The sequence below is a fragment of the Mastigoproctus giganteus genome, chromosome 3 (genome assembly GCF_048544385.1).
Source record: "Mastigoproctus giganteus isolate SK-2022 chromosome 3, ASM4854438v1, whole genome shotgun sequence".
In the NCBI taxonomy this organism is placed as follows: domain Eukaryota; kingdom Metazoa; phylum Arthropoda; class Arachnida; order Uropygi; family Thelyphonidae; genus Mastigoproctus; species Mastigoproctus giganteus.
This window is the reverse complement of record NC_143577.1, coordinates 102,797,109-102,809,691: the sequence shown is the minus strand read 5'-3', so window position 1 is coordinate 102,809,691 and position 12,583 is coordinate 102,797,109. Positions and strand designations below refer to the sequence as shown.

The 12,583-nt window shown below is 40.8% G+C and overlaps 1 protein-coding gene across 1 annotated transcript in view; it reads left to right on the top strand.

Annotated features, from left to right (window-relative positions):
* Positions 1-12,583, top strand: part of LOC150088194 (uncharacterized) — a 147,251-nt gene that overhangs the window by 30,177 nt on the left and 104,491 nt on the right. Inside the window, exon 2 of the mRNA XM_090370067.1 lies at positions 298-387. Within this exon, the coding sequence (XP_090226193.1) occupies positions 312-387 (76 nt within the window). The 5' untranslated portion in view covers positions 298-311. The remainder of the gene's footprint in view (positions 1-297; positions 388-12,583) is intronic.

The window sequence follows — 12,583 nt, the reverse complement described above, 5'->3', positions numbered from 1 at the left end:
AACTCTTTGTGAAGAATGAGCACAATATGAGATACAGGTGAAATGATGCCGTTCACACTACGATCATAGTTTTTCTTAAGAGTTGTCTATGGTGTATCTTCACGATATTATATAGATATCGTAACGTATTTATGTATTCATAGTTGAGGAAGACACACACACACACAGTGTCGAAAGCTTCTGTAAGTATTTTATTTTATTTTATCAAAAGAAGCGAGCACAGCGAGCAGGGGGGCGAAGCCCCCTACTAGTATTTTAATTTAATAATAATTTATCATGATTAATTTCTTCAAACAGGACAGTACGTGACAATGAAAGTCCGTACAAGGTGGATGATTCTTTTTACCTCAATTATGCTGGCAATATCGTCGCCAATTCATGATGAAGGTAAGCATTTTTTTTATAATAGTTTATTTAGATTTTCTGAGTTAATTTTATAATTAACATTTTTTTCACTGTACCATAATCAGTTTAATTATGGTACTATAATCAGTGTGCTTGATTACTGAACTATAATAAGTCTGATATTGTAAAATATGAAATTACCATATTTTCCAAACGATAAGATGTACCAAGATTTTAGGGGAATTTTGGAAATAAAATTTTATTGCATATATTCGAAACAATTTCACAATAAAGATGTCATTTACCCGGTTAGAGCAGAACCACCGAAATGTCTTTTTGCTGCCCGGTTTCCATGTTCTTGGCATACTTTAACACTTTGAATTTGAAGGTAACAGTCTACGAAAACGTACACTGCTTTGTCTCCATTTCATCAGGGCTACAAATTTGTAAAAAAATAATGAAAACTACAGTACTGCATGAAACAGAAACATGAGCTACTAACGATCTGTTTTTTCTCTTTGCACTGTTGACTTATTCAGTTATAAAAGGAATTACTGCTTCTCGAGGGTCAGCCAATACTAGCCAACGCGATTTTTACCTCCAAGAACATAAATGCTGTTTTTAATCAACTTTTATGCGTAGATTTCGAAAATCGCAATAATAATAGTTTCACATCATGCCACAGTTATTAAATATAGAGTTAGGTTTTACCAGAATATGCCACTTTCGCATAATCTAGCCAGTAATGTATGACATAATGATTTATTTTAACAGATATAAACTAATTCTCTTAATTTTAGCAATCGATTCTGGTCTCGATTTCCTTGTGGTAATCGTAATAAGACTTATACCTATGGTTCTTAGGTTCAAATTCCGACGCAACAATTTACAATTTGAAGGGAGTTAGGTTTTACCAGAATATGCCACTTTCGCATAATCTAGCCAGTAATGTATGACATAATGATTTATTTTAACAGATATAAACTAATTCTCTTAATTTTAGCAATCGATTCTGGTCTCGATTTCCTTGTGGTAATCGTAATAAGACTTATACCTATGGTTCTTAGGTTCAAATTCCGACGCAACAATTTACAATTTGAAGAGAGCACACAGCGTTTTTGGTGAAGATTTTTGTAGGCTGTGCCAAGGTTTTCCAAGTATTAACTGATCGTGTCATGTTCTCAGGGTTGTAAATCTATCCTTCAAACATAAACAGCCCCTCGAAGGTAGGGGTGCGGCCCGCAACCGTTGCGGTAGGAAACGTTTTCGAAATATTTTGTTACTGAGGACAGTATGTGTTTTTGCAAAAACATTATTGGACTTCTGAAAGAACTAGGTGTTGTGCATAAGTCAGATGAAGGGCTTTTATTCATAGATGCCTCAAAAGTAAGTTTAAAAGCCGTTTTGCTTCATAATGGCAACGAATTTCCATCAGTTCCTGTGTTTCATTCAGTTTGGCTTAAAGTAATCATGAAAGTATGTCTAAGGTTCCACATGCTATAAAATACCAGGAGTGTGGTTAGAACATATGCAGTGATCTTAAAGTTATTTGTTTGCAGGGGGGTTCACAAAATATTGTTGTTTTTTGTTTGTGGGACAGCCGTATGACAGAAGAACATTATGTTGTGCAACATAATGTTTAGGACAAGTGGGACGAGTTCATACCAGGACAATGCAATGTAAAATATATTCCTTTAGTGCAATCAAACAAAGTTCTTCTTCCACCCCTGCACATCAAACATGGACTGATGAAAAATTTCGTGAAGGGAAAGATAAGGAAGGTAACGAATTTGCATACTTGAGAAGTGTGTTTCCTAATTTGACATATGCCAAACTTAAGGAAGGAACTTTCGTAGGATCCCAAAGTTAGGAAACTCCTGAAAGACGATGTGTTTAAAACCCAGTTAAAGGAGGTTGAATTGGCAGCTTGGCGATAATTTAAGGCGGTAGTACATGGTTTTTGGGTAATAGGAAAGAAGAAAACTATGAAATGTTGGTGTCTAATTTACTCGAGTGCTACAAAAACATGGGCTGTCGAATATCGTTGAAAATTCATTTTCTCTATTCCCATCTCGAATTTTCCCCCGAAAATCTGGGAGATGTGAGTGATGAACAAGGGAACAGTTCATCCAGATATTTCCGCGATAGAAAAGCGGTACCAAGATCGCTGGAATCCTGTAATGCTGGGGTTCTTCTGGTTCCTTGTGAGGGAGAGTAAGCAGGAATACAAGAGACAATTCCTTAGTAGCAAACATTTTTAAGGACAATTACAGATATGCTGATTATATGTTATTGAAATATAACTATTTCGCAATTATTTATGATATTTTGTTTTTCCGAAGTTAAATGAGTTATAGAGAATGCATAATATATTTTTACACTTGTATTACAAACTTTAATTATGCGTATATATATCCCTTTATTTTAACATCAAACTTTGGTACATCTTTTGATGTAAACGTGACAGAGATTTTTTATGGTGATTTTCGGAATCACCTCGTTTATTTCCTCCAGAATCACATAATTTTCATTTCGGAGGTATGAAAAAAAATATATTTTTTGTTGACTAGTGTTACTGGTAGCAGTAATTGCGGTGTCTCATAAACCGCACGTTGAACCTATGTGAGTTGCTGTTTCTAAGCTACGAAATAGTAGTAGTGACATGTGATGCAAGAAGGCAAGTGTATGAGCTTATGCAGCATCAGCCAAAAAAAAAAAAAAAAAATCACACCATTCCCTCCCAATGCCTGCCCAGTTCCTCCTTAAATTTATTCAACCTATCAACTTCCACGACAGATGGAAGTTTGTTACAGCAATTAACCACCCGCTGGCTAAAGGCAAATTTCCGCACGTCTATTCTACATCTGTCTTTTCTTAATTTGAATTTATGCCCCCTTAGGTTCGTAATCTGAACAAGTGGAAGGATCCCATCAGAATTCAGCGTGCTCAACCCATTCAAAGCCTTATATACCTCAATCAGATCACCGCGCAGGTGCCTAGTCTCCAGCCACTGCAATTTGCAGAACTTAAGCCTCTCTTGGTAAGAGGATCCCTTCATTCCCTTCACCAATCTTGTTGCCCTTCTCTGTAAACGCTCAAGTAAATCTACATCCTTCCTAAAATGAGACCTTCAGACCTGTACGCAGTACTCAAGGCGTGGCCTGACCATTGCCTTATACAGAGGGATAATCACCTCCTTTTCCCTGCTAGCAAAATTCCTATATATGATTGACATAACCCCATGACCTGCCCTGGCAGCCTGTCTGCATTGCTCAGAAAACTTCATATCTGCCTGCACAATTACTCCCAGGTGTTTTTCATTTTCTACCACCTTAAGTGTAGTACCATACAGTTGGTACGTTTCTCTGGGGGTTACTTCTACCCATATGCAGTACTTTGCATTTGTCAAGGTAAAATCAATATTTACCTCCTCACCTCCACTATTGACCCGTTCCACCAATTAGTTTTGCTAACTACAATAATCCGTTACTGTATACGGTTATATAAAAAACAAAAGAAATGAAGCAATTTTGCATTTATAAATTAATTTAATGTAGGTTAACGAATAAACGTTTTTCTTGCAGAGTCGATGTCATGAGGAGGTCTAAAAGTGTCCAACACTTTATGTGCCTTAAATTAACACTACAAGGGGAATATTTTTGGCAATAAATGTGAAATTTAAACAGTATATTATTATTATTATTATATTTTTTTTTCCTCTCCTTTCTGGCATTTTTTCCATTATCCCTACCAAGTACATGGGATGATTGGTTTTGTATGGTTACTGATGGTCAAGGAGCTCTCTTGCTATCCTACAGGTGTTCAGAATTGCGGGTTTCTGGAGTTCCATATAAGTGTTGTCTGGGAGGCGTATTGCAGCTAGGTTCTTATGGGGAGGCTCTTTGGTACCTTGTCTGTGGTTGACATGGTGATCTGATTGGTCATTACTTGTTCCTTATGCCACATTTATCTAACTTCCTGTCTTTGATCTGTGTATTTCCTGATCTTTTCCTCGTAGGTTTTCTGGAAGTTGCCATTGTTGGCTACCGCTATGCCATCAGGTTTCCTTCTTGTCAATGATGGCTATGATTAGTCTGTTGTGCGGACCGTCTTGTTCGTTATTATGGCACGGTCCCAGTATAGTTTGTGAGTTGGGGTTTCTAGTGCCCCCTGAGTTTCATGTTTGTAATACGGCACACTGTCTTTGATCAACTGTTATTTTTTCTGTAGCTCTTTTGATGTATTTTCCTGGTGAACTCGACGTACCTGTGAGTGTATTCCGTCTGAGTGATCACTCTGTTCCCGTGGTGATGCCAGATTGTTTTTGGCGCCAGGTGGCATCGTCGACATGCTCGTGTCATCTTCCACTTCTGGTTCCTTGGCGATATATTTTCTGTAGTTCCTAGTGTTGATTACCCAATCTTGGATGGCGAACACGAATCCTTCGGTCTCAGGGAATGCTGTGAATTCCCCGAGACCGAAGGATTGTGAATGCTGTGGGGATCACATGTGAATGCTGTGGTGATCACTGAATGTTCTGGTGAAAGCGAGTGACTAGCGGGGTAAATGTGGCAGCCTGAGTAGTTGTGGTGAATGTGGAAGACTAAATGTTGTGGGAAATGTGAATGACTGAATATGTCTGAATGAGAATGGCTGAAACTGAGTTGAGTGAGTGAACAAATGAATGTGTGGATGAATAAATTACCGTGTGCATTACTGAATGAATGTTGAAATGCATGATTGGAAAAAAAAAAAAAAAAAAAAGAGTAATATATGAGTTGATGTATTTAGAGATTCTAAAGGTCCTTGGGTTGCCAACTGGAACCAGATCTTCAAGTTCACGAGAATGTATGTCAGACTTATCACGTATGTCACGTCGAAAAGTCCATGGCAGTATTTTTTCTTTGACAAGTCGCCCTAGTGGAGGAAAGGTGTTGCATACAAATCATGAGAAATGGTCTTCGAGTAGGCGCCTCCGTAGCCAGGTGGGAAGGAGCAGCAGTGCGTAGCACACGCTTCTTGATTAGACCGGGGTTCGAGCCCGTCACCACCGAATACGGAGGATGTGGAGAGGTCAGGGAATGACCACCGCATATCCCGGAGCAATATGGCCTTAGTTGCTAATGCTCCAAATAACAAACAAACAAACAAAAAAAAAAGGTCTTCGAGTGAAAAAAGAAAGTACAAAGAATATCGAACTAGTTGCTTGTGGAAGTTTTTCTACTCTGCAGTTCATCAGAACTGCCCGAGAAGCCCTGTATCCTAGAATCATTTGGATCCTTTCATGCTGGCAACCAATGAAAAAATCAATAAAAAAAGATTCTTATAAAATTAGATTTGGATGAAGTATTCTTAAAAAGAGCAGAAATGAGCAAATTCTCACAAAAGTTGCTAATTCCATAAGTAAGTCCAACTGATGATGTTATCAACTGCAGATTCTAAAAGGGAAGCATTCTCTTATATTACCCCAACCTCCTGGTGCAAAAGAGTTGAGTGAGTGAACAAATGAATGTGTGGATGAATAAATGACTGTGTGCATTACTGAATGAATGTTGAAATGCATGATTGAAAAAAAAAAAAAAAAAAAAAAAAAAGAGTATGAGAGAATGACTGACTGAGATTGACTAATCAAATGAAGGAATGAAAGAACACAAATAATAATATATGGCATAAAAAGGAACTTTACCCCATTATATTAAGACATTCACATAAATGTGTGAATGTCTATTATTTTCACCAATTACTTTAATTAGTTATTCTCTCATATATACCCCAACCTCCTGGTGCAAAAGAGATGATGGATGAATTAACCAAAAAAAAAAAAAAAAAAACATGTAAAGAAAAAAATTACGAAACCTAAGGTGTAAGAAAAATTTTTAAAAATTTTAAATATAAGAAAAAAATATAAAATAGAAAATATAAGAAAAAACAAAAATTAAAATTGTGTGGACGTTGATCGAATGAAAATTATTATTAATTGCATGTTCTATCTTAGCCTCTTCACCGGACAGACTGATGGCTATGCAGGCCCTCAAGGGCCTCATGGTTATCCTTGCTGACATCATGCTGTAGCTTTTTCTAGCTGGCATGGTGTGGGATACTGACACTGGCCATTAGGGTAACCCCCAGACCAGTGTGGGAGAGAACTGCAAAAAGCACGCTCTACCATAAGGATCTCTTTCCCTATGTCCTTTTATTCCTACCTGGGGTGGTTGATTCTCCTTCCCCCACCCTGGATGGCCCCTTTCGCCTGGTGGCTCACCCGCTTTCAACTCCCACCCTCTGGACCAGGATGGGCATGTTGTACCAGGGATCCCCTTACTGTCTCCCCTTTCAAATCAGGCGGGTGCCTTAACTACTCCTCCCCCTTTTTTTTCTGTACTCCTTTTATCTTCCCATTATCTCCTTTCCAATAAAAAGTTTTTTTTTGGGGGGGGCTCTCTTAGGATGCCTAGGCTACCCCAGGGTTCGCCCCGCCAGAGCTTTCTTCTCTCCTAATGTGTCCTGGCCTAGGGAAGTCTCCCTCCTCTCTTCCCCCTTCCCCCTCCGTCTTTAGATAGTTCTGTTTCCTCCCTGAGAAACTCGTTCCTCAGGGAGGAGGGCAAGCAGATATTAGGGGAGGCCTACCTATCTGTCACTTAGGACGAGTGCCTGGAAGCGGCCGTCCTGTTGATTGCTGCTTTCAATTCACCCACTGCTTTAGCGCTACCAGAAAGTCTAATAAATGATAGAGTTATCTGCTGAACCTAGCCCACTTTCTCATGGTTTGGACGGATACCCAAAGCCGTCTCTCCAGGTGACTGATGCTTCTGGAAAGCCAAGCGGCCAGAACATCACAACAACACAACACAAGCCTGCACTAATTCTCATATTTGGCCGTTTTACAGTGGTACTGTTCTTCACAGAGATATAAAGCGGATTTGAACTGAAGTTCTACGAGCCGTCCTTAAAAAAAAACACATATCTACATGATCCTCCAGAAACCTTTGACCTAATCACTACCCTGACATGACTCCACCGAATCCAGACCTCCCAGAAGTAGAGACAGCACAGCTTTCTGGTGGAACTAGCCTTCTGTGTGGACTTAGAAGACCTCGTAGCACAATCAAGTAACCGTATTATCTCTGCGGAGGGCACTGATTTCCGGAGTCCACCAAGGGTTGGCTCCAGGTTTCGGGTTATTCTTTTTGATAGCTTCGTTGCTTGTATCTGTGATTATTTTAGTTGTCTTATCTTGCAGTACGTCGGGGTCGGCTTGCGGGTCTAAACTTCCTGGATTGTGTTCCACCGCTCCATTCAGTAGGTTTCTGAAGAGCTCCCAGTTGGCACTGGTGATAGCGTATCTGTTTGTCATCTGCTTGGCTAGTGGTGTTCTTGTTAGGACTCTTGTTATCTTGTAGGTTATGACCCGGTGGTCCGAAGTGGTCCACGAATCTTCGACCCTCCAATCAGTCACGAACCCAGCAAGATTTCTTGTTGCCAGAGAGATGTCGATCGTGGCCTCCCACAGGGTATTACAATAGGTTGACAGATGATGTGGCTAGTTTAGAACAGTAAATTGGGAGCCCATGAGGAAGTCCTCCAGAAGTTGGCCGTTTCTGGTATCTCTTCTGTCTGGTGTAGTACTATGCCATGCTGGCGAACGACAATTGACATCCGCGCCGATGATAATTTTTTGGTTAGGCAGTGTATCCAAAAGTCGTTGTAGGTAGTTTATTGCGAAGGTTATTTCTTCTCCTGGTCGGCAGTATAGCGCCACCACGTAGAAGGCGCCCAGGGCTGTGATAAGTTGTGCGCATGCGGCCCAGGTCGTGCAGAACTGCGTGATCCTGGTGGCCGTGATGTTCTGATTTCTGATCAATATGGCCGCCCACAGGGTATCCTCATCTGTCTGAATAATTTTGAAGTGCAGTGGATAGCCCCTGACCAGCTTTTTATGTACATATGGCTCCTGGAGTAGTATAACGTCTGCATTTTCCTCCTCTGCTTTTACTCTGACCTGGTCGGCCACCGCTCTGGCCCGTTGTGCATTTGTCTGGAAGATCTTTATCATTGTGGAATTAAAGTTTTTAATTCGTGTCCCCATAGTTAATTCTTCCTTGGCTTTCAGATAGATCAGGCATTTCGGGTCTCTGATGGAGTGATTATGGTCTAGTTTCTGCGACTTACAGTTTGCGCATACAGGGTCTTGGTTCTTGTTTGGGCAAGCGTTGTAGTCATGCCCCTTTTCCGAGCAGTGACCACATGTCTTGACGTCCTGTGCGCAAGTGTGGGAGGTGTGGCCGAACTTGCAGCATTTGTAACATTTGGGAACAGCCACATGCTCTCTGAAGCGACAGGATCCCCAGTCTATGTAGATCCTTGATTGATTTCTTATTACTTGCCAGGCTTCCAGCACTAGTTCTACTATCCAGTTATTGCTGAAACCATCCCTTGATTTGATGGCGTATTTAGGAGTTATTAATTGTTGCGATTTCCCTTCCGGATATATCCCCTGGAAATTTCTTTGATATATTTCCTCTGTCAGTTCTGATGCGGTAATATCTTTGTTTACATCATAAATAACTATAGATGGGCCCCTACTTTTGGGTGGCTCCGCGCCCAAGGATTGCAATTTTTGGGTTTTCCATTAATTCCTGTGCTTCTTCTTTGGTCTCTGTCTCTATGACTATACCCACATTTCTCATTTTCCTAATTCCCTTTACTCTTGTCTGCTTTAAGTCTTCTTTTAGGTTTGTTATTATTTTGGTTTTGATTTCATCACTAGTTTTTATTTCTTCCAGGTTTCTTGGTCTTAGGATGACCAAATTTGGCGTTGGTAGCAGCGTTTTTCTCTTATTCTGCTCTGTCCCCGCTGTATCAGTTGCAGTAGTTGTTATTGTAGTCCTCAGCGCGTCTGAATAAGAGAGAGAACGCTGTGGCATTTGTTTTTCTCTCTCTTCTAAGTAGGCCTCCATCTTCGCTTTCATCTTTTCATGCTCCACGTGTTCCTTGTTTAGGATTGTCTCCAGCTTGGTCCATAAGGTGACAATCTGTCCCCTGAGGCTAGCTGAGACTCTACTACACTGGTCCTTCAATAGGTCTTCCAACGCAGTTCTGAGGACGAGCGACTTCTCTAGTACAGTACCCTCGGGCAGAGTCGGGTTTAGAGGGATGTCCAGTGGTCTGGTGTCTTCCTTTGGCTGTTGTGAAGCACAGCCTTCCTGGCCCTCCTTCAGCTCATAATTTATCTGAACTGTGTACTCTTCTTGCTTAGTGCCAGCTTCAGCTTGGCTTTGTTTACCAAGCTGGTTCATATGTACGTGGCTGTCACTGACGTGTCGCCTTCTACTGCCGTTATTTAATACTTGTGGTCGTGAAGTAACTGGATTAATGGAGGTTACTTCGTGGTTGTCATTAATATCGGAGATGTTATTTACCGGTGGTTTTATCTGGGTGATATAATTTTTATCGTGAATTGGTTTTGAGGAGGAAGGCGTATTATGCTCGCTGCCTACTTTCATGATCTCGTGAAACCTCCCTGATTTTATCGGCGTCTGGTCCTTTAGTGTACTTCCGTCCGCAATGTTGTTGTTGTTGTTGTACGGCATCCCACGCAGTATTTCATTGTCATTACTTTCCCCTAAGTTCCCGTGAGGCAGATCCTTAGTTGGGAGTGTCCTGGAGGTCTGGCAGGTGTCTATTTCTGGCAATTCAAGAGATGTGACCGACTTTTGGGGGGATTTGCAGCACGTAGAAGGCGTAGAAGGCACGTAGAACATTCCCCTAAAAAAGAACTCCGGGATTTTGCTGGCAGTTTATTTATATGTGCAATCTTGCTGCAGGAACGGCAAATAAGGTTATTGCACCCGGTGCATTTGATATGCGAGTTTGAATTGAGTTTTTTTTCCGATCTACATAGGTGACAGATACCAGTCTTGCTGTAACCACGTATACGCTTGTTTGCACTTGACATTATTTGGTTGTATATTTCAGCGTGGCTAAGAACGGAGACAATGATTATCAGTCAACAGAGGGGTCGCAGAAGTTCCCTAGGGATGCGGATTATTTCGGAAGGACTGAGTGCAAGCAGGTGTATAGCTGGAGGCGCTTGGTCGCGTCTAAAAGGCTTACATTGACAGGTAGGCAACGGCAAAGAGATAGGCAAAATACACGTGTCGTCTGGCTGGCTAGTAAGTCTAACTCAGAATACAATGAATGGAGTCCGCCATTACGAACTACAGTACAAATTGCTATCCGAAAAATAAGTCAAAAAGTACTTAACTGCATCTTCGGATCCAACGTTGAAAATGTTCTCAGCGGGTAAGGATGACCTTGAGTAATCACTCAGAGCTATAGCATATCACTAAACAGCGTTAAAACTAAATTATTTCAGTTAAATTTAAGAGTACAAATTAACACGCAACTATATAACTCGCTACCTAACAGCCACTCCCTTAAGTGGGCGTAATGGGCACACCATTTTAATTCCTTCAAAGGCATCCACCCGACTCTTCAAGCTCTTATAGACGCCTATCAGAACGCTGAGTTGGCGCCAAATTTATTCACATTCTCAGCACCTCACACACACACAAAAACATTCTTCATGGCTAGATCATGTCCTGTTCGAGAGAGAGATCCTCAAACATGTCGCATTTTGCTCATTTTTTTAAACTGTGATGCGTCCCCAACGGTTCTCCCTCGAAACCATAGCACTTTCGCTACTCTGCGCAAATTGCTTTGCTGCTCTAGTCCGGGGCATGATTTCCATTTAAATACGATTTAGTTAACAATAAAAATTAAAAGGATTAATAAATTTAATTGATTAATTGCCAATGCTAAACTAACAGATTCCTAATGCAGTCCTACGTATTACGCTATCTAGTTTTACATTATGCCTTACGCTATCAATTTCGAGATATACGTAATGCTATTCCGTATCGATTTTACACGCTGGCGGCAAGTTTCGAACGGTACAAGTTTTACCGATACTAAGTCATAACCGACAAAATCTCTATCTATGTTCAAAATAAACTAAGTATTGTAACTGGTAATATAAAGCTACTTCTAGAAAATAAATTAATATGCTAATTTAGTCAATAAAATGATAAAAATTTAAGAAAAACTTCTCTATTTGCTGGAGCCGTAAAAACTTCGCCCGCACCGAGCTAATCTCGTTCTCGTTATCAACAATGCACAGGACAAAACTACGTACCAAGTATTTGGAACCGTTGCCGTATGTTCAGGTCACAGAACAACGAATAGCACACCAGAGACAGACCATCATTGTGTAGAGTCTGATAGACCAAAGGATATGGGTACAATACCGAACCAATAGAAGAGGAACAGCAAGTTCAAGATTTATAATCCAGAGCAGCCGAAATAGAATAGACGAAGTCCAGTATCCAGACTAGAAGAAGAGTAGAAGAAAGCCCTAGCAGAATTCAAAGGCTTGGACACCACAAAGACGCACATCATACCGAGCAGAGACTCAACATAATTCTGTGGTAAGTCACAGACCACCTGAATCGGCGAATAATACCGGATTACCTCAACAACAACGAAGTAACGATACCATCCGCTCAGCCATTTATTGTGCCGCTGTAGCAGCCACCAGGATGAATGGAAGAGAAATCAGAGACCTACAGAGAACAAAATGCAAAGAGAAGGAATGTACAGCCTGAGAAAGGAGGCCACAGCACAAGAAGAAGGACTTAGAGTGAGGATAAGCCAACTGATTCAGTCCCAACGGAATTCAGTCCTAACAGAAATAAGAACCAGAATCAAGAAAGTGAAGACTATCCTCAAGAAAGACATTCACAGCAATCACAAAACTAAACAGAGAATCGAATAATACCTGGACACCCTCAAATACAACCTCCTTTGCAGAGTATTCAGAGGAATATTCTGAATACTCTGCAAAGGAGAATATTCAGAGGAAATCAGACAACAGGATATTTACAGGAAACCAGAGATTCTCCTACAGGAACATTGTACAACAGGAAACAGAGGGCAATGGATCATCTCAACAGAGGGCACTCAATGAGTTCTGGGATAATCTGGGGAGAAGCAAAGTTGGCCATAACGGCTTTGCACCCTGAATAGACTTAGAACGGGAAGACAACCAAGCAGATACAAAAGATGACAAGATAACAGAATGGAAGATTCGGTAGGGAGAAGCACAACAGTCGATCAGGAAGTCCCATAATTGGCGAACCCCAGGATAAGATAACACCACAACTACTGTTACAAGAGGTTC